We start from the raw sequence: 20,420 nt of genomic DNA, 5'->3' as shown, positions 1-20,420 counted from the left end.
ATTTTTCAGCCTGGGAACACTCAAACCTGTAGTTCTGGGCCCCGAGAGCACCCACCCACCCACCATTTTGGCTTCCTGGCACGTAGAACTTGGTAACTCAAAGCACATATAAAAATGCTAGGCCATCTGGCATGCTGCATATCGGATTGGCTGCTGCTTTTCTCAGCTGCAGTTGATTCTATAAAAAATTAATAAACAGAAATCTACATTAAATAGAGTTAGGAAACCAGAAAGGGGAGCTGTCTCGCCCTGTGGTGATAGCAGAGCCCAACAGGAAGAAGAAAGCCTCCTCTTCTTTCCTGGCAAGGACTCAGCCAATGAAAAGCCATGGACTCTTTGTTTACTAGAGCCCTTCTGACATCCTTATCCTCTCTATAAAAGTGTTCTCCTGCCCTTGCTGTAGGGGGACTTGCAAGTGGCCCACCGTGGTTGCAGACCCTGAACTGTGGGTACAATTCTCTGCTGATCCTGAATAAATGATCTTTGCTGCAGAAATATCTGGCAGTCTATTTGTTTCAGGTCAACAATTCTGACCTGGGATACACTAACTGGATGCTGGGTCCCTCTAAGGGATCTCTGACACCAAAAAAGCAGCCTTTACAACAAGCAAGTTCCTTTTCCGAAAAAGGAACGCTGCACTCCATTGGTGTGGGTTTCATGAAAAAAAAAACAAAACATTTGCAGGTTTGGAGTTTACTGGAATTGTTGCCTCTTGGGAAAAAAACCATGTCTGAGTGGAGGCACTGATCTTGAATATTTGGCTGATTTGTGGAGGTCAACCGGGAAGGGTCTGCAGACATGAGATGCTTTGACTGGGCAGGTTAGTGTCAGGGCTGTTAGACAAGAAAGTGATGAAGGAGGCACAGATGCCATCCTGTAAAACCTGGGAACTATCAACGCAGGTCAACGGTGCTGCCTTTGTTCAGCTGGCAGGGGCTCCCTTTCTGTCTAGAATGTGTAGGCCACTCAGCTGAACTGGAAATTTCAGTATCTTTTTCTGGGTAGGCTCAGTGATGTGTCTATACCAGATGACCAAGAACCGTCCTGGAGGAAAGTGTGTGGAGGTGGAAGAGGTGATAGACGACCCTCTGCGCACCAAATTCAGGCTGTTGCTTGTATGGTACTGACTCTACCACTTACTCGCTTCTACCCTTCCTCTAGGTACAAGAACAAGGCTTTATGAAATTATTCCCATCATGCACTCAGTTTAGCTTGGTGCCCACTGACAACTTGGAGCGTCCTATAAGCTTCGTATCATCCTCCCGTGTTTCGTATGAGGGCTCTCAGGACACCTTTCCTGATCTCTTTGCTGAGTTCCATGTTCCTGCCTGTTGTCCAGCCGCAGCCGGTGTCAGCAGCACGCTGAGGATGCTCTTCCTGCTGCTCTTCGCTTGGCCTCCGGGGACCTACCGACAGAGGGCGCTGCAGGGGCTGCGCAACCGGAAACCCCACCGGAGGTCCAGCCGGGAGCTGAGCTGGAGCCGAAAGATGGAGACGGCCTGGAGGGGTGGGATGGGGAGGGTGGGAGGGAGGGAGATGCATGAGGGAAGGGATGTGGGAACAGATGTATATGTATGACTGATTCACTTTGTTATAAAGCAGAAACTAATAAAAAAATAAATAAAATGAAATAAAGATAAAATACTTAGGCAATTAAAAAAAAAAAAAGATGGAGACGGAAGGAAGTCTTGCCCATCTCCATCCCGGAGAGCGGGCTGGATCTTCTTTCAAGAGTCCAACCCTTGTAAGCATTTGCTTTGTACTGTTGTAAGGTCACTGTGGTCACTTCATCTGTGTCAAGTACCCAGGACTTCCATTTAACTGGTCTTGATGTTTCTTAACATTGAGTTTGCCTGTATTTTTCTCCAATTTGGGAACTGCCGATGATTAGGCTAGTGAAAAGGATGAAGTGTAATCGTAGGTTATTTTAACTATCATTTCTTTTCCATGTTCCCATACTCTTTTTACTGTTTCCCTTCTATTATTATTATTTTTTTAAGTTTGACATAATCCACTCTTCCCCCTCTGAAAAATATTTCATATTCTTTTACTACTTATCTTTTCCTTTGTTAAAGGCTCAGCCAGGCCTTAAAGGTTTAGTTTTCACTAGAAATTTGTGTTCTCTGTTACAGAAAACTCACACTGTAAAATAAATATCTAGTTTTCAAAGGGTAACTATTCATGGAGAGAGAAAGAGACTAACAGGTTTTAAATATAAGGAATAGGAGTCCCATGAAAAGGTTTTAAGTCTATGGGCTCAAATTTATAGATTTTGTATAAAAGTAGGAGTGTTTCCTATATGTCATTCTCTGGTAGAGGGTGCAGTACTTATAACTCTATTTTTTCCCAAGGAGATGGAAGCATAAGACACAATTCCCCACTTATTAGACGAGTTCTCTGGTTTGGATTTTCAGCTCATTGGCCTTGAGCAACCTGGGAGAAACTGGCATTCATTCTGGTGAAGGTTAAAGACAATTGGCTCCTTTTTCCTTTCTGCGTTTTGTCTGCCCTCTTCCCTCCAGTAACAGCTGGCAATAGCAATGTGGGCATAAATACGGACCAGGTGCTGCTGCAGACTCTGGTTTTGCTTGGAAAGAGGGAAACATGGCTTAGATTAGCAGCTGCTGCAATGGATGAGGCATTGCTTGCATCTTCTCGATTTTGTGGGTGTTGGTGGGTTTCACAGTATTCTTGGGTACCATATCAACTCTGGAATTTTGGGCAAGTGTGATACATGAGAATTTGTGAGGAGTTTTCACTTTTTCCATATTATTTGGATTCTGAACTCTTTCCTGGCTGTCCAAAGCTGGTGTAGACAGTATAGCTGTCATCATTTGAAAATGGCCTTGGAGTTGACTAGAGACCTATCTTGGCTAATGTCAGAGACTCCTGGGGGTGACCTCTGAACTGGCTCCAGGTACGTATGGGGGCAGTGATGAGTGTCCGGGAAGGTCCACACGGTGTGCAGGCAGGACCACCCTGACCTCTGTGGCTCTCTGTCCTCACCAAGAACTCTGCAGCTGTGCATGACCAAAGACTTGGCTGAAAGGCTCAGGGGGTCAAAAGAGAAGAATTAAGTGGAAAAAGGGAAGATTCCCCCTTCCCACGGCTCTTCTAGCATCCAGTTCCTGGGCCCGAATCAAGGGAGGAGGTGCTACAGTGTTTGGTGAGATTTCCAGTGTGGACTGGGCTGTGTTCACTAGAGAGCAGAGTCCTCTGCTTTGAAAGGTGGTACCTCTCTGCCACCTCCATACTCCAGGAAGCTGGGTAGGTTAGTTGACTCTGTTCTCTTTGTGGTACCCTCTTGCTGTGGGTCTGACCAGAGACCTCCTGGCTTCTGCCCTCCATCTGTGTTTCTCTGTCTCTTTGTCCTGACGGCTCAGGGGCCATCGGTGAGAAGGATAAGACATGACGGTTGTAGCCCTTGAGCACAAGTCTCCTGCTTCCTGCACAGGTATTTTGAGCACTAGCTTCATTCATTCATTCATTAACTGAATAAATACTTACTAAGACCCTCTAAGGGGAGATGCTACCAGCAACAACAAAAATCTTTAAAAATGTTATTTTTGCTGAAATTATGATGTTTGATACTTTCCTCAAAGTTTCTAGAGGGAATAAGTAATACTGCTAAAAATGTGTACACAAATTGGATTTATACACATATAACAAATACATTGAAATAAAGGAGATTCTGGATTTGTGTGGGAGGAAGTGACTGAAACCTTGGATAGCTTCTGTCTTCTAGTTTGACTTTCTCACAGCTCTTTATGGTGGGGACTATGGAGCCCCCCACTCAGAATCATCTGGAGGGGAGGAAGGCCATGTTAACCATCTTGACTTTTCTTCCTCTAGTTAAGGATTTGCTAGCCCAGTGACAAATGGGTTCCCACTTTGATGCCCAGATAATTTCCTTGCCAATCACTCCAGGAGGAAAGCCCCCAGCCCTGACTCCAACTTCAGAATTCTATCTAATGTATTACCTGGTATCCAGCCCTCCATGGGATCAGAACTCTGCACCGAATCTCCACCTTAGTGGTGGGGACCCTTCTGGCCAACTTTAGTCTTATCAGGACATCATGGTGGCTAAAGAGCAGGCTCAGAGGTCAGACTGCCTGGGTTCAAGTCCTGACCCCACCATTTGTTTGTTACTTGTGAATCTTAGACCAGTTGCATTTATCTTCCTGGACCTCAGATTCCTTATCAAAAAAGGGGAAAAAAAACCCTACCACCTAGGGTTTTCATGAAGATCAAATGGGGCAAGATGTATGAGGCACTCAGCATGGTACCTGGCACATTGGGAGAGCTCAGAGATATTTAGTTGCTGCTATTACTATTATTATTCCTCTATTCAGGACAGCAGCCTTACCCCAAATGACAGCCCAGGTGTGGGATCTTGTGAGCCACGCACAGATTCCCCAGGGACAAGCACAGGCCACCCTCCTGGGATGGCTGCAGCCACCTCATTCCCATCTGCTGTGTCTAATTGGACATATGGCAATGAGCTTGCTATGCCCTTCAGATACCTGGCTGTAGGTCCAGACACGGCATCTTAGTTAGGTCAGTTTCTCTTGTCTGCCCCACATACTCTCCTGCCAATTTGGCCTCTGTCTGCCCTGGCCTGCCACAGGCCTTTATGAGAGAGCTTTTGTCCTCGTCTCATGGAGATTAAAATGGGCACAATACTCCCTCCTTATCTTGCTGAAGCCCTCTCTGGAGGCAGAGATATGGAGGGCCTCTGCAGCCCTGGTTGTTTCTAGCTCCATGTGTCTGCAACTTACAGCAAAAGAGATTCATTCTATGTATTGAGTGGCTTTGAGGGGGATGGAGAGAAACTGTTCTGTAGAGTTCTAATTTGACTCCACCACGTCTGTATAAGTGAAAATAACTCCTGAGTTCTTCCTGTGTCGTCTTCTTTCCCTTCTGATTAGGAAAAGGGGCACCATAGCATAACACAGTTTTTTCCTTCCCTCTCTTCTGTCCCCATCCTGCCCCACCCACACTTCAGACTGGCAGTCCATAGTGGGTCAAGGGCTTCCAGGAAAGGTTGGACTCCTTAACTGTTCTCTGCATCCTGTTCCTTCCAACTCCTCATGGGCCTCAGTTCGTTAAACGTCCCTTCTGTGTCCTGCATCTCCAGCATGCCCATAGACCCTTCTCTTGGGCTGACGAGCACAAGCAGATAAGCCTGGTTTAAATCTCAGCTCCACCACCTGCCACAAAGACTACCATGTCTCTGAGACTGTTTTCTCCTCAAATGCAATGGTGATGGCACCCAGCTCATGGTGCTCTTATCAGCATAAAATAAAAGGCTGTATTCAGACTATACTACAAAGCTACAGTAGTCAAAACATATGGTACTGGCACAAAAACAGACACATAGATCAATGGAACAGGATAGAAAGCCCAGAAATAAACCCACGTCAGTTAATCAACAACAAAGGAGGCAAGAATATACAATGGAGAAAAGGCAGCTAATAAATGGTGCTGGGAAAACTGGACAGCTACATGTGAAAGAATAAAATTAGAACATTCTCTAACACCATATATGAAAATAAACTCAAAATGGATTAAAGACTTAAATGTAAGACTGGATACTGTAAAACCTAGAGGAAAACATAGGCAGAACACTCTGACATAAATCACAGCAGTATTTTTTTGGATCCATCTCCTAAAGTAGTGGAAACAAAAGCAAAAATAAACAAATGGGACCTAATTAAACTTAATTAGGTTTGCATAGCAAAGGAAACCATTGATAAAACAAAAAGACAACCTACTGAATGGGGGAAAATATTTGCAAATGCTATGACTGAAAAGGGATTAATATACAACATATCTAAACAGCTCATACAACTCAACATCAAAAAAGCCCAAACAATCTGATTAAAAAACAGGCAGAAGAATGGAATAGACAGTTTTCCAAAGAAGAAATGCAGATGGCCAACAGGCACATGAAAATATGCTCAACATTGCTAATCATCAGGGAAATACAAATCAAAACCACAGTGAGATATCACTTCACACCTGTCAGAATGGCTATCATCAAAAAGTCTACAAATAACAAATGTTGGCAAGGATGTGGAGAAAAGGGAACCCTTGTACACTGTTGGTGGGAATGTAAAATGGTGCAGCCACTGTGGAAAACAGTATGGAGGTTTCTCAAAAAACTAAAAACAGAACTACTATAAGACCCAGAAATTCCACTCCTAGGTATATATCTGAAAAAGAAAAAGATACTAATTCAAAAGATACATGCACCCCAATGTTCTTAGCAGCATTACTTACAATAGCCAAGACATGGAAACAACCTAAGTGTCCATCAACAGATGAATGGATAAAGAAGCTGTGGTATACATATATATATACATGCACAATAGATTATTACTCAGCTATAAAAAAGAATAAAATTTTGCCATTTGCAGCAACATGGATGGACAAGGAGGGCATTATGCTAAGTGAAATAAGTCAGACAGAGAAAGATAAATACCGTATTGTATCACTTATATGTGGAATCTAAAAAATACAACAAACTAGTGAATATAACAAAAAAAGCAGACTCACAGATATAGAGAAGAAACTAGTGGTTACCAGTGGCAGGGGCAATATAGGGGTGAGATGTGGGAAGTACAAACTATAGGGTGTAAGATAGGTTCAGGGATGTATTGTATAACAGGGGGAATATTGCCAATATTTTGTAATAACTGCAAATGGAAAGTAACCTTCAAAACTTGTATAAAAATAAAAAAAGATTTTAAAAGGATATAAGATCCTTGCCAAGAAGTGGACACAAGGATATCCTAAATAAAGGAGAGCACTTGTAGGCTCATTGCATTCAGTCCTTACACGTGTTCAAGCCCATCTCCATTCTGTTTCTCATACTGCCCCCTCAGAGTCACTCTCACAGCCACCCGTCCTGGAGGATGCTTCACACACTTTGCCTCTTCTCTATAGACACAGATTTACTGGGGGGCCCTCACCATTCCTGTGTGAGAGGTTTCCTGGGACTAGGGACTTTCATGGCCCAGACCAGGATCAATCTGAACTGGCCATTCTAACTCTTCAGCCTGCAGTCTTTCTCATCAGCTCCTTAAATTATTTTTTTTGGCAAACATCACCACAAGCCCCATGTGCCAACCCTCCGCCATGCAATGCTAGGCCACATGTCCCGTGAGTTCTCTGATGGCACTCACCAGGTCCTGTTGACGATGCTCCCTTTGATAGCTTCCCCACCTTTGACTTCCATGGCCCTGTTCATCTGGATCCCCTGATGCTACAGTTACTACTGCTGTGTAACAATCAAACCCCAAACGTAACATCTCTGTATTATCATCTCTCAAAGTTCTGTGGGGTGACTGGGGTCAGCTGGGCAGCTTTCCCTTGTTGTCTTGCATGCTGTTGCCATGGGTAACAGCTGGGCTGGCCCTCTGCTATACCCTGGGTGGGGATGGCTGGAGCAGCTATCTCCATGCAAACTTTCACATGGCCACTGTGAAAGCACAGCTGTCTCAGGGCTCCAAGAGCGAGTGTTCTAAGAGATAGGAAGTGGGAGTTACCAGTCTCTGAAAACCTGGCCTGGAAGCTGCACAGCATCACTTCAGCATGGAAACCAGGGCAGGGTCACAGAGCCCTCCCAGGCCCAAGGGGAGGGGACATGGACCGGGCCTCTTGATGAGAGGAATGCCAAGGAATCTGTGGCCATACTTAACCCTCCACACTCAATGACCTCTCTTCCTCAACCTCTATCCCTTCCTCCTCCTTCTCCTTCTCTTCCTTTTTCTCAGGACTCCACCCTCAACTCTCACTTCTGCATGCCTTCATGCCTTTGCAAGTGCTGTTCCTTGCCTAGAATGATCTCTCTACCTCTTGGCCCCCAATGCCAGTCCTTCCTTCCCACTGGCCAAGTCCACCTACTGGCTCCTCTTATCCGTGGGTGGTGATCAACTCTGGGCCCCAAAGCCAGGTTTGGTGGTCCCCTTCACTGACACAGGACAAAAAGAAGGAGGTGCTTGTCCCCCGTCCTGCAGTGTGAGAGCCTTGGCGGGCAGGGACCAAGCCTTCACCTCTAGATCAGAGTCCCTGGAGACCAGCACAGTCCCCAGCAGGCCTCCAGCACTGTAGGCTTCAGAGAGGCAGGTGAGGCTGTATGTTCTCTTACTGAAATGGAAACTCAAGGTAAATGTAGAAAAGTCTCAGTTTGGGTTATTAGGCCTTTGACCCTTTATCTGTGCTGATTTAGAGGTTTCATCTCATTGGGAGAATCTGACACACATCAAACTAGAAGTCAGCTCTATCTATATTGCTGCAAATCTGAACTGAATGATTTGGTTGTATCTTTCTAGCTGTTTTCTGTAACAATGCTTAGTCACTCTTTAATGGTCTGATATTTAATCTATGGACTAAAGATGCATTTTGATGCCCCAGATGTAATGGACTATTTGACCTAGTAAGAGATGGTTTCACACAACAGTTGGGCTCCTCACCTTGGGTGAACTGAGGATGAGCCTGCTGTGTGTGTCCCCTCATTCCTATGTCCTGTCTTCCCACCTGGACCCCTGCCCTCCCACTGCCACACTCCCATTGTCTCATTGGTCCCTTTCAGTCAGAACCACTGCACCTTTATGTTGGCCTCTGGCAGCCCAGACATTATTACTGTATGAATATTTCCAACCATTTCACTCTGGTCTGCTAAAGTGTGAGTGATTGTGTATTTGGTGGCTTGGGTTCCTCCTTCTACCATTCCAGGAGGCTTCTCTCTAGCAATATTACTTCATTTAGGCTTTTAAAGCAAAATGTGCTGGAAATAAAGAAGGAAGAAAACCGACATGTGGTGAGGAAGGTTTATGGAGAAGTTTAGCGGGGAGGAACACCAGGGGAATTATGTGGCAAAAGGACACAGGTGAAAGAGGAAATGCATTTTAGGAGTGTTGCTGTGAACTGTAGACTCTTTTCTCAAGATTTAAGAAAGACAAGTAAGAACAGAAGCAATACTGAAATTACTTTATGATTGTGTAGAGTGCAATTTTGACCATGGTTTCCCTTTAGGATAGTGTGAACCTGGATAAGCAATGGGGGTAGTCATGGCTTCCAGGGAATTCTATAGTAAAATTAAGATGGCATAATAATAAAATAGCCATTATCATGCAAATATTTATGGAGGCGCACTTGTTCCTAAAGGAACACCTTTGTGAAGTGGTATGATTGTCATAAGATTATGATACACATTTACAATTTAGTCTCTCCAAGTAGACTTTCACAGAGCCTATGACTCAAACATTTATTGCAGTACAAGAGGAGACATAGCTTCTCGGAAAGAACAAAACAGTGATTGAAAATGGCAGCCCACAGTGCAGTTCTTAGCCATACCAGTTCTAAAACCAGAGCAGTCCTGGTGGAAATATGTCCAGATTCAAATAAAAAGCTATACCAACGTGTCACCTGAACCATCTGGATTGTTGACGTGATGGGATCCCTGCGGCTGCTCTGGGCAGATCTGGGTGGCCTTCTGGCTCTAGCACGGCTTGTCCTGGCTCTGCCGCATTGCTGCAGAGGAGAAAGCACCAGCCAAAAGTGCTAACCAGGGGAGTCAGCTAGTTCTCCTGGAGCCTTGCTTTCCTTCAGTGCCCATCCGTCTCCAACTTTGGAGTTGCAAAGGATTTTTGCAAAGGATTTGCAAAAGGATTTGCAAAAAGGAGTTGTAAAGGATTTTTTTTTTTTGCAAAAAAAAAATCCTGCAAAGGATTTCCCCACAGGAAACTCCCAGAATAAGCCATTCAGTTCACGGCTGTCACCAAGACACCACCATGTCCATTCCCAGAGGAGAAATGCACTGCAATCCCTAATTCAAAGCCTTCTCATTATACCACACACCTGGCTGTACCAGACACGTGCCTGGCCCTTCACGTGTGCTTTCTCAGTCTTCACAGGGTCACCGGTGGGGATTGTACATTAACTTCCTTTTAGAGATGAAGAAACAGAGCCTTGGAGTCCAAGGGCCACACCAGGTAGATACTGAGCCCACAGGCCTCTCACTGGGAAGCCACCTGCTGAAGGGTGGGGAAAGGAGGCAAACTCTGCCCCCTGACCTGTGTATATTTCACCTTGCCACTCTCAAGGGGTGTTGTTAAAAACTTTGTTAATCAACTATACTCTAATATAAAATAAAAATTAAAAAAAAACTTACAGCAGGACTAGGTGCTTAGATTTGCTGTTATGTGTAATCAGGGGCCACTGTGTTTTATTTTTTAATTTGGGAGGACGCGATGGAAAAGGATTGGGAAATGATGTACTGAGAAGGGGTTTGAGGTTTGCTCTTCTGACAAATGCAGGGAGTGATGAAATCAGAGCAGGTAGCAGTCAGGGTGTGAATCTGGAAGCGAGGGAAGAGATGGGGAAGGGGCTGAACCTGAGGGTCTGAGCTGCAGGCGATGCACGACCAGTGGTACAGAGTGGGCAGGAAGCCATGGCAAAACAGAGCAGTCGAAATGACTGCAGATTTCTGGTTTATGCCTGGGCAGCTGTGAGAAGGCTGCGATCATGACTGTGATTACATGACTTGACACAAGGGTGGGTAGAGAAAGGAGGTCCCTTTGGGAGAAATTCTCTTGGCCGTAATCAGTTGGCCTTCCAGACCCACTACTCTACTGTTCCTGCTAGCAATGGGGAGTGACAATGAACAGGGACCTACACGTAACAGGTCCGGGCCAGAGACCAAAATAAAGATACCTTCCAGGCAAAATCAATACCTCTCTGCAAGGCAAGCCCTGATTCTGAAGGACTTCTTTCTTTTTTAACTTTTATTGGAGTATAGTTGATTTACAATGTTGTGTTAGTTTCAGGTGTACAGCAAAGTGAATCAGTTATACATGTACATATATCCTCTCTTTTTTAGATTCTTTTCCCATATAGGCCATTACAGAGTATTGAGTAGAGTTCCCTGTGCTATACAGTAGGTCCTTATTAGTTATCTATTTCATAGGTAGTAGTGTGTAGATGTCAGTCCCAATGTCCTAATTTATCCCTCCCCCCCACTTACCCCCTGGTAACCATAAGTTTGCTTTGGGAGCACACAGTCAACAAAGACTGTGGTAGCTCCTGAAGTCTTGAGACTGGCCCGCTGAGCCCAACTGCACATATTAGAATATAACATTTGAGTTACTATAACGATACAACATTGTAAGATTTTGTCAGGATAGGTAAAGCTAAAATTTCACTAGTTCTTTCTTTTGTCAGTGTTAAAATTTGCATCTTTACAGTTCTTATATTACAGCAATTATTACTATAGTCAAATAGCCAAATGCCCTCCAGGGAGAAATTATGCAGGGACTATAGGAAGCGAGTCAGGAGTTATTTTCTTTTGTATTTTATCATGCTTGTAGCTCCTTGGAGAATACAGAAAGTATCTGTTTTGAATGTTTCTAATTTGGGGGTACTTTCAAAATCTGATTTAATCAGACCTTTAAAAAATCATATAAATCAATAGCAATTACCTAATTCTAAATTGAATCATAACTCTGAAAGAAATGTGCTATTAGAATAGATCCCAGGCAATCAGTGATATACCTCTATTTTCATAAAAGGAAGTAATAAAAGGTAAAAATAAAGAGAAAAATGGAAAAACCAAAACAAAACCTCATTTATTATTTTAACTCCCACTTAGAATGCCCTTCTGTTGTACTTCAATATTTAATGTTCAAAGTTTATAAACTTATTTTTATTTTAAGAACATCTAATTTACCAATTAGATTAATGTGTTTATTACTACCTAGAGACCGTGAAGAGCTTATTTGTGATTCGTAACAAACTTCTCTAACCTTCTGGATAATGGCCTGAATTCTGCATTTTTGTACTATAGCAAGAGGATCTTTGATGCTTTGATTTGCATACACTTTGATAGCTACATTAGAACATTCTGTACATCCAGTCTCTTGCTGTTCTTTAATTTGGTACTTGTTCTATCAAACAGGTTTGAAAATGCAAATTATTTCACATTAAAAATATAAATTTTTATAGCATATTATATAGTTTTAATGCATTCAGACTCAAAAGCATTATACACAGTTTTAATGCATTCAGACTCCTATAATTCACTATTGTTTTAATTTATCTGATTTTTTTGTGTGCCCTGAGTCCACAGTCCAATCATTTGCAAACTCAATTAAGCTTTGTCTCAATGAATTTTTACTTTTTGACAAATTGTTACATTTGTACAGAAATACATTCTTAGTGTATTATTCATTCATTTGATACATTTGCAAAATGGAAATTCATCCATTTTCCAAAAGTACTGAGGTATCGCTAGTCCAAGAGGTATATTGTGGAGTGGGATCTTCTCCAGTTTGCACTTTAAAACATGTCAGTTTTCTAAAGCGCTGAACTTTTAGTTTTTGGTTTTTTTTTTTGCGGTATGCGGGCCTCTCACTGTTGTGGCCTCTCCCGTTGCGGAACACAGGCTCCGGACGCGCAGGTTCAGCGGCCATGGCTCACGGGCCCAGCTGCTCCGCGGCATGTGGGATCCTCCCGGACCGGGGCACGAACCCGTGTCCCCTGCATCGGCAGGCGGACTCTCAACCGCTGCGCCACCAGGGAAGCCCCTTTTAGTTATTTTGACTATGACTTAGCCAACTATCTGTTTATTCTAGGACGTTGGAACTTCACCAACTTTGAATACACTCACTCAATTATGACAACATTTTATGTATTTTACAGAGCTGATTTTACATTATAATACCTGTCTAATGATATTTAAAGTGTGTCTTCATACTGCTCATGAAGATAATTATGTTAAATGGCTTGTTATTTGAGCTGAATGTACAGGAAATGCTCTATATGTTCCAGAAATCTTGGAGAACTGCCTTGAAAGGAGTGGTACTAGTGCTAGATTAATTTACACACAAATCCCACTTTTTCACATTGGCTCATGCAGAATGAAGACAGAGTCATGAGATTTCATATTATCCTTAATACTTATTTCCTTGACTCTAAAAAGATAAAAAAAACCTTCAAGGTGTGTTTATGCCTGCACCATTTTCAGCTGATACTGTATTATGACCCTGAATTATGTCTATTTCTCATTTAGTTAAAACCCAAAAGAACAAAATGGGTATGTAGTAAGGAAGGACTCTCCCACTGAACTTCCAGTGTAGACTGGGGCATACAGTCAACAATTATGTCTAATATTAATCGCTACTGCAAGTTTTCACCTCTTTTGTTCTTACTGGCATTTGGGAAGTCATATTATGTACCACTAGCTGGAGCCCATCTCTTTATCCCCATATCAAGCCTGGCCATGTTCTTTATGATAAATGATGCCATCTGTGGGATAGGGGAAGATGCTGGCATGACTAGGGCAAAGGAGGGCCTGCTGGGGAGGATGGAGAAGTAGGGTTGAGGGATGTGGTGAGTTTTGTTGGGGTTTGGCAGCTGGGCAGAGAGGTTTCAGCTGATGTAGCATGAAAGCGCAGCCATGAGGCTTGGGGGCACATGGTAGCAGGATTGCGTTTAAGGCATTTTGTCTGGGATCAGCATGCAGGATGGATTAGAGTGCAGAAGAGCCAGAGTTGGGGAGGTAAGTATTAAGGAAAAGGAACTCTCTTGTTGGGAGTTTCATCATGCTTAACGCAAAGTCAAGGGTCAGCAACCACATAACATAAAGTCTTGTCGCCTCTACATCTGGTAGTATCAAACCTCCTGACTGTCTACTCATTCTGCATGTGCGACTGCAAAACAAGGGGCATTTGTGTCATTTCCCAGAGCAGAGACACCATAAGTAGAGGACAGACACTGAGGCTTTCATCTCCAATCTCTATTCTTTGGAGTACAGTAGGTCTTATAAAATGTTTATTAAGTGAATGAAAATGAGAGTTTTCATCTGGAAAAGAATGGGAGCAAAACATGCTAGAGGATAGTTTTTCGTGAGCTACAAGTCAAATGATAATAGACAACTTTAGGGGAACTTCCCTGGTGGTCCAGTGGTTAAGAATCCGCCTTCCAATGCGGGGGACATGGGTTCAAGCCCTGGTCAGATCCCACATGCCACGGGGCAACTAAGCCCACGAGCTCTTCAGCCTGCATGTCACAACTAAAGAGCCCACGTGCCGCAACTACTACTTAGCCTGCATGCTCTGGAACCTGCGCACCACAACTAGAGAGAAGCCCGCGTGCCGCCACAAAAGATCTCGCGTTCCACGACTAAAGACCCGATGCAGCCAAATAAATAAACAAATAAATAAAATATTTTTTAAAAAATAGACAACTTTAGGTTCCTGGCCATGTGTCATTTCCTCTGAGAACCAGGCAGCTGGAACAATAGACTATTCCATTTCCTTTCAGAAGTGTTATGCTGAATGAATACCTGCTATGAACCAGAAAATGCATGAAGGGATTTGTGCACTTGGCACTCTCCAGTACCCATGTGGGAGGGGAAAGGGTACATTATAGGTAGTCCGTGCATTCCTTTGGGTGGCAAATATGAGGCCCATGTATATATTTCCTCATGCACCAGTATGGGACCTATGAAAAATTCCTTCCATAACTGCAAAAATGACTTATTTTCAAAGAGAGCGGAAAATTTTAGAAACTATAAAATAAGATACATGATGATGAGTTTATACATCCAGAAATGTCAGTAGATCAGGAATGAAAGAAGCAGATTGGTGGTAGTAATGTATCATTCCCATCCCGAGGAATTCCCCAACACACTGGGGAACAAGAAGCCTTGAAGAACTGGGTTAAGCAAAGCCCAAACTGGACAACAGGATACAGAAGGGACAAGCATCACAAAGTTGGAAAGTGCCTGGAGGAGCCAGGGAGAGAAAGTTAAGGGCCACGGGCTGGTGTGGATGGCTGTTACCCAACTGCTCTACAGCTCACTACTCACTGTCTTTTAAGCACCTCATTCAATCCACATCTTTTACATATGGCACATTTCTAAGTGAGGCAATGCAGCACAAGAAAAAAGCAGTTGAATTCCGCTTCATCCCGAGCAACAGGAATGGGAAAGGTACTCACGCTCCACAAAGTAAGAGCTGGCATCAATCTTCCAGATGATCTGGCCCCGATGAGAACCAGTGACTCCACGGTTCTTATAGTCCAGAAAGTTTTCCGACAAGACCTCATCTATATTCCCAGGAAAGAAAGAAAGCAGAGTAGAGAAACACATCAGCTAACAGCAGATTTAGAAAAAAATAATAAAAGAGCAAAGGATATTAATGCCACCTCCAGCTCAACAGAAGAGAAAGCACCAGGAATCATAGAATCAGAGAATTCTAATTTTAGAATTTTAATGCAGGAATCTCTTCCCCTCTCCTCAACACTCCTGGCACGTGATCATCTAACTGGTTCTTGAACACCTCCAGAAACAGAAAAAATTGCTGCTACAGCAGTTCATTTCTCTTTTTTTTCTTTATTTGCCTGCACTGCGCAGCATGTGGGATCTTAGTTCCCCAACCAGGGATCGAACCCAAGCCCCCTGCAGTGGAAGCTCAAGAGTCTTAACTGCTGGACCGCCAGGGAGTTCACTCATTTCACTTTTGAATAGCTCTAACACGTGGGGAATCTCAGTGTGAAAATCTCCCTCCTAAACCTTTCATTAACTGGTCCCTATTTGGGTGTGAGAATGAGGTATAAAGAAAACATCCAATTGTACTTTCTATCTGGGGCCCTGTTCTCATGGGCTCCATCCTATATGATCTCTTCTCTGGTATGGACACCCATCAACATCCAACACTTGGGGGCCATCCATGAATTTATCCATCCATCCTTCATGCAGCCATGCATTCATCTGTTCATTCAACAGACACTTATCGAGATCCAACCATCTGCCACGCTGGGAAGGTACAGGGGCCACGGTGTTGGGCAAAACCTTTCTGAACTAAAACCACAAACAACTGAGGACACGGACTTTAAACACTAAGTAAAGAAATAAGTGCATTATTACAACTTGTAAGAGGGGAGAGGAAGGAAAAGAACGGACTGCTCTGACAAGAAGCTACAAGTAGAAAGGCCAACAGGGGGTCAGGGGAGAGCTGAGGGATGAGAAGGCGCTGCCAGGGTGGTGATGGAGGGTGTGTGTGTGAAGAGTGGAGCAAGGCCCCCATGGGGTGTCCAAGGCCCGAGGGGGGCAGAGCCTACCCTGTGCAAGTGCTGAGAGGAGCTGCGGGGGCGGAGACTGTGCTCCTCCCCTCTCCTGCCCTTTCTCTGCTTGTCACATTGCAACCCATCAATGTCCTTCTTCAAGCTGGTGCCCAGAGAGCAAGGCAGCATCCTTAGAGAGGACAGATCTGTGAAGACCGAGCCGACTGCCTCCCCCTTGGCTCCAGACCTCATGTTCTCAGTGCAGGCAAAGACAGGGATACGAATTTTACCTTAATCTTCGATGGGGCCCTTGCAGTTCCCACTTCACCCAGAAAGGAACCATCTGAGCTAAATGGATCTGAAGCTGTGAGACAACCATGTTTTGAGAGTCCAAATCCACTGCGCTGGTTGGGGGGACAGCCAGAACTCAGGAGCTCCCGAGGGGAGGCCCAGAGCCCCAGCTCTGCAGAGAGGGGCTAGGTCATGGTTGCCCTCTTTGCAGCTGAGATATTCTGAGGTTTACTTCCTGCATCTGGATGGATTTGGAAAACAGAGGAGGAGGTGAAAGAGGGCAGAGCTTATAGCGAAAGGACCCAGCTCCAAGGACCTTTGCACCATTTACCAATACTGTCATTTCTACAGCTGCAGGTCCTCATCTGCAAGATGGGGGGTGGTAATAACTGGGACCTCATGGGGGTGGGGGGCATGGATTACGTGAGATGACTGGTAAGCGTGCTTGTGACTTGCTAAGTCGATTGCACATTTTTGGCTGCCTCTTCTCTGGCCGAGACGATCAGGCAGAGTAACACCGTGTCTGCCTCATTAACAGCAGGAACTGTTTGTATCCCTTGGAAAACCACTTGTTTGCAAAATTTGTCTGTCTTTATAATCACAGTGTGTGCTCACAGCCCTGTTTGGGCTGCTAAGATGATTGCATAATACGTCTTTTACAGTAATTGCCTCATTTCTGCAAAAAAAAGGCATAATGTTTCCTAGCTCTCTAGGTCTTCAGTACCCAGATAGAAATTTACCTCATTATGGCAATTCTCCAAGGAGAGGTATTTTCCTGAATTTATCCACTCTGATCACCAGAATATTCACTTTAATAGTCATGGTCAGGTATCCATATAGAGTAACACCTAGAAAGGGGGTGTTCATTTATGCACAAGCTAAATGTATATTGAGTATTTATACTCCACTCTAGTTATTATGCTAAACCCTGGGGATATACTGCTGAACAAGACAGGGCCTATGTTCTCAGGAAGTTCTGAATAGATTTGAGGATTTATTCAAGAAAGCAGGCAATTTCATTAGAAGATAGTGGGTATAAGAATGGGTTAAATATCAAGGAACCACAAGGGCACAAATGAAAAAAGGATGGGTGTGAGTAAGTGGGAGGAATCAGAAAAAACCAAAGAGAATGGCAAAGTAACACACATTTTAAAGACAACAAGATGCATTTCTCTGTACAGGTTTAAACACGTTTTCAGAGGCTGCCAGTTGGTCCTAATGAGTATCCCATTCCCTTATTATAACAGTAACACTTCATAGCAAATATCACACAAGAAAATAGAAGAGTCTGTATTCTTGCCTGGACCATCTGTGCTGAGAGGTCAGCTCCCTCCCCCAAGGCATGTATTGCCAATTGTTAGAAGTTACTAATGTGCTTGGGAATCCAAGTGTATTGTCAGGGTCAGATGCAGGAACAGAATCAGACCAGATATTTTATGCACTAAGAGATTTTATGCAGAGAATTAGGTACTAGATAAATGGACGCTAGGCACAGCCTCAGCAACTGCTTCTCCACCCACAAAGAGAGTGACCAGCTAGTGGCAAGCTGAGTAGGCTCCTGCCACCAACACAGGGCTGCCTGTTCACAGCCAGGAAGCGAGTGAGGGGACGCTAGGACACCGTGATAGAAAAGCTTAATTTCTCAGAGCCATGCTTGTGGCAACCACAGGCTAAACATCAGGAGGAACGACCCAGCTTCCCAAACTTGCACAGGTGCATCTAAATGAAGGGACCAAATTTGCATCTGGAACATGGCTGCACAGGAGTCTGAGAGACCTAATTTTCAGGGACCAGAGTCTACACTAGAGGAAGGCACTGGAGAAGAGAAGAGGACTGGGATGGATGATGGGGACCAAGCCTTGCCCTCCATCACACTGAGGAATGGCAGCCCCCTGGCTCCCTACTGCGGGGTTCCCTTTTCTGCATCCTTTGTCATGGTACAAGTTTTTGTAGGAGCAATGTTTATGTGATTACAGGGATACCTACAGCCGCCTTGAGAGAAGTAGTTAGGGTACCATTACTAGATATGTGATCTTAGGCATTATACTTAATCCCTTTGTGTCTTTGCTTCCTCACCACAAAATGGGGATAGTATTAATCCCAACCTCAAAGTCTGTTGTGAGCAATATATGAAGTAATACAGGTAATGGTCTCAGAACAGTGTTAGACATCTAATAAGCAGCTATTTATATTTATAGTATGGGCTAAAAATACAGCCCTCTATGGAAAAGCTCCATGATACTGTGCAAAACCACCAGTAACCTGAAACATTAGCTTAGGCCAGTACCATTTAAATTTTTTACATTACTCATTCTGTACAAAACATATAGAGATGTATTAAGTTTCTCAAAAAAAGACTGCATTTGCTGGATGATACTTTTTTCTTCCAGTATGAAGAATCCTACCTCCTGCTCCACAGTTTACGATAGAGAAAAGATCTTTGCAAAATTTTGAATCACAAAGTTCTAGTGAAGCTTACAGAAACAAGCACATCTAAGAAACCAGGAGTATTTTTCTTGTTTTGTTTTCAAAATGAAAACTAGAGCTCTACTTCCTACACTTTAATCTATAATAGAAAGGTATACAACAAAGACTATTGCTGTTGAGAACAGAATGGGCAAGTGAGCACAGAAGCAATTAAAGGAAGAATTGATCCACTATCTAAGCCCAACAGAAAAAATACAACATTGCTTCCATTTCACAGAGGAACTTGGGCCTTCTGATAACCAATCTCAGAAAAATCTCCAAGGATTCTCCCACTATCTCTAGATTATGGATTTACCAAATAGCAGGCCAGGAGATCTGGGGAAAATCTACTTGCCTTTCACAGTACAAAGCCAAGGCTGTAGAATCTCTGTTCTCTTGTACTAGGAAGGGAATCTAAGGATAAATGGCAGGGGAGGCCCTAAAAATCAGTGCCACTCTCTTTTCTGTGGCTTTTCCCTCAGATTGTTTCTTTGAACACAAGTATTCTCACTGGTTGTGCCATAATTAGGAAGCACAGCCTCAGCTCTTCTATATGCTAATAGAGTGCCTGATGTACAAGAAAAACTTCAGTTCTTCAAGAGTTGATGTCCGTAAGGAAGCATTCTGGGAGTTTCTGTGTGCAGGTGCCTAGCCAGAGAGAAAATTTTAGCTTTCATCCTAAATCATTACATTTTAAGGCTCAGCACATTAAATGCTTCTTAAGGGCAAGGATTGGGTTTCTGTACTTATTCTATAACTTCCCATAACTCCTAATGTGTGGTTTTCCACAGTGGAACACCTGACAGGCAAATATTGGGAAATAAGAAAGTGTTTCTTGCTCAAGAAAGTATAGGAAATGCTGGGTTACACCAAGTAAAGTGTGCTGCTTACTCCAAGCTTCTCAAACCTTTAACATATATTGTGAGTCTCTAAAGTGGGGCAATGTAGGCAGATTTTTCCATCCTTATTTAACCATAGAACTATTTCCCCATGGAGTGATAACTGAAATCCACTGAAACTAATGTGTAGGATATGAGTGCTATTCATGTGGCTATTATATTCATGCCTTCATCCATCACTGCATTATCCTACTATAGTGTATGAGTTTTGGTGAAAAATGGATTAGGAAGCTGGAGATCTGATTGAGAAACACTTCTAGAAAAAAAGTTCAAAAATATACAAGAAAGACTAAGGGATATTGAGGATAAAAGGAAAAGTGTCCATATCTGGAAAATCAAAGTCCTGGAAGACCAAAGAAATATGAAACTACTAGGATGAACTACTAGTCTGTTGGAAAAAGAGATATTGATGAGATTAAAAAAATAAATGGGGGTGAATATGGTGGTCTAGACAGGGCTTCTCAACCTTGGCACTGTTGATATTTTGGGCTGGATAACTCTGTTATCTTTGTTGTGGTGGAGCTGTCCTGTGCATTATAGGCTGTTTGGTGGCATCCCTGGCTTCTACGTTGCAGATGCCAGAAACACCCCCTACAATGTGACGTCCAAAAATGTCTTCAGATATTACCAAATGTCCACTGGGAGGCAAAATTACCCTTGACTGAGACCCACTGGACTATGATTAAAAGGAGTCCA

The 20,420-nt window shown here is 43.5% G+C and overlaps 1 protein-coding gene across 3 annotated transcripts in view; it reads right to left on the bottom strand.

Annotated features, from left to right (window-relative positions):
• HECW1 (HECT, C2 and WW domain containing E3 ubiquitin protein ligase 1) overlaps nt 1–20,420 on the bottom strand; it is a gene marked incomplete at both ends in the record, with an annotated part of 546,121 nt that overhangs the window by 223,058 nt on the left and 302,643 nt on the right. For all 3 annotated transcript variants that reach the window (XM_081244601.1, XM_081244600.1, XM_081244602.1), the window contains one exon: nt 15,004–15,111. In XM_081244601.1, the coding sequence (XP_081100727.1) occupies nt 15,004–15,111 (108 nt within the window). The remainder of the gene's footprint in view (nt 1–15,003; nt 15,112–20,420) is intronic.

This window comes from Mesoplodon bidens, assembly GCF_964165515.1.
Source record: "Mesoplodon bidens genome assembly, chromosome: 9".
Taxonomy (NCBI): domain Eukaryota; kingdom Metazoa; phylum Chordata; class Mammalia; order Artiodactyla; family Ziphiidae; genus Mesoplodon; species Mesoplodon bidens.
This window is presented reverse-complemented; position numbering and strand designations above follow the sequence as displayed.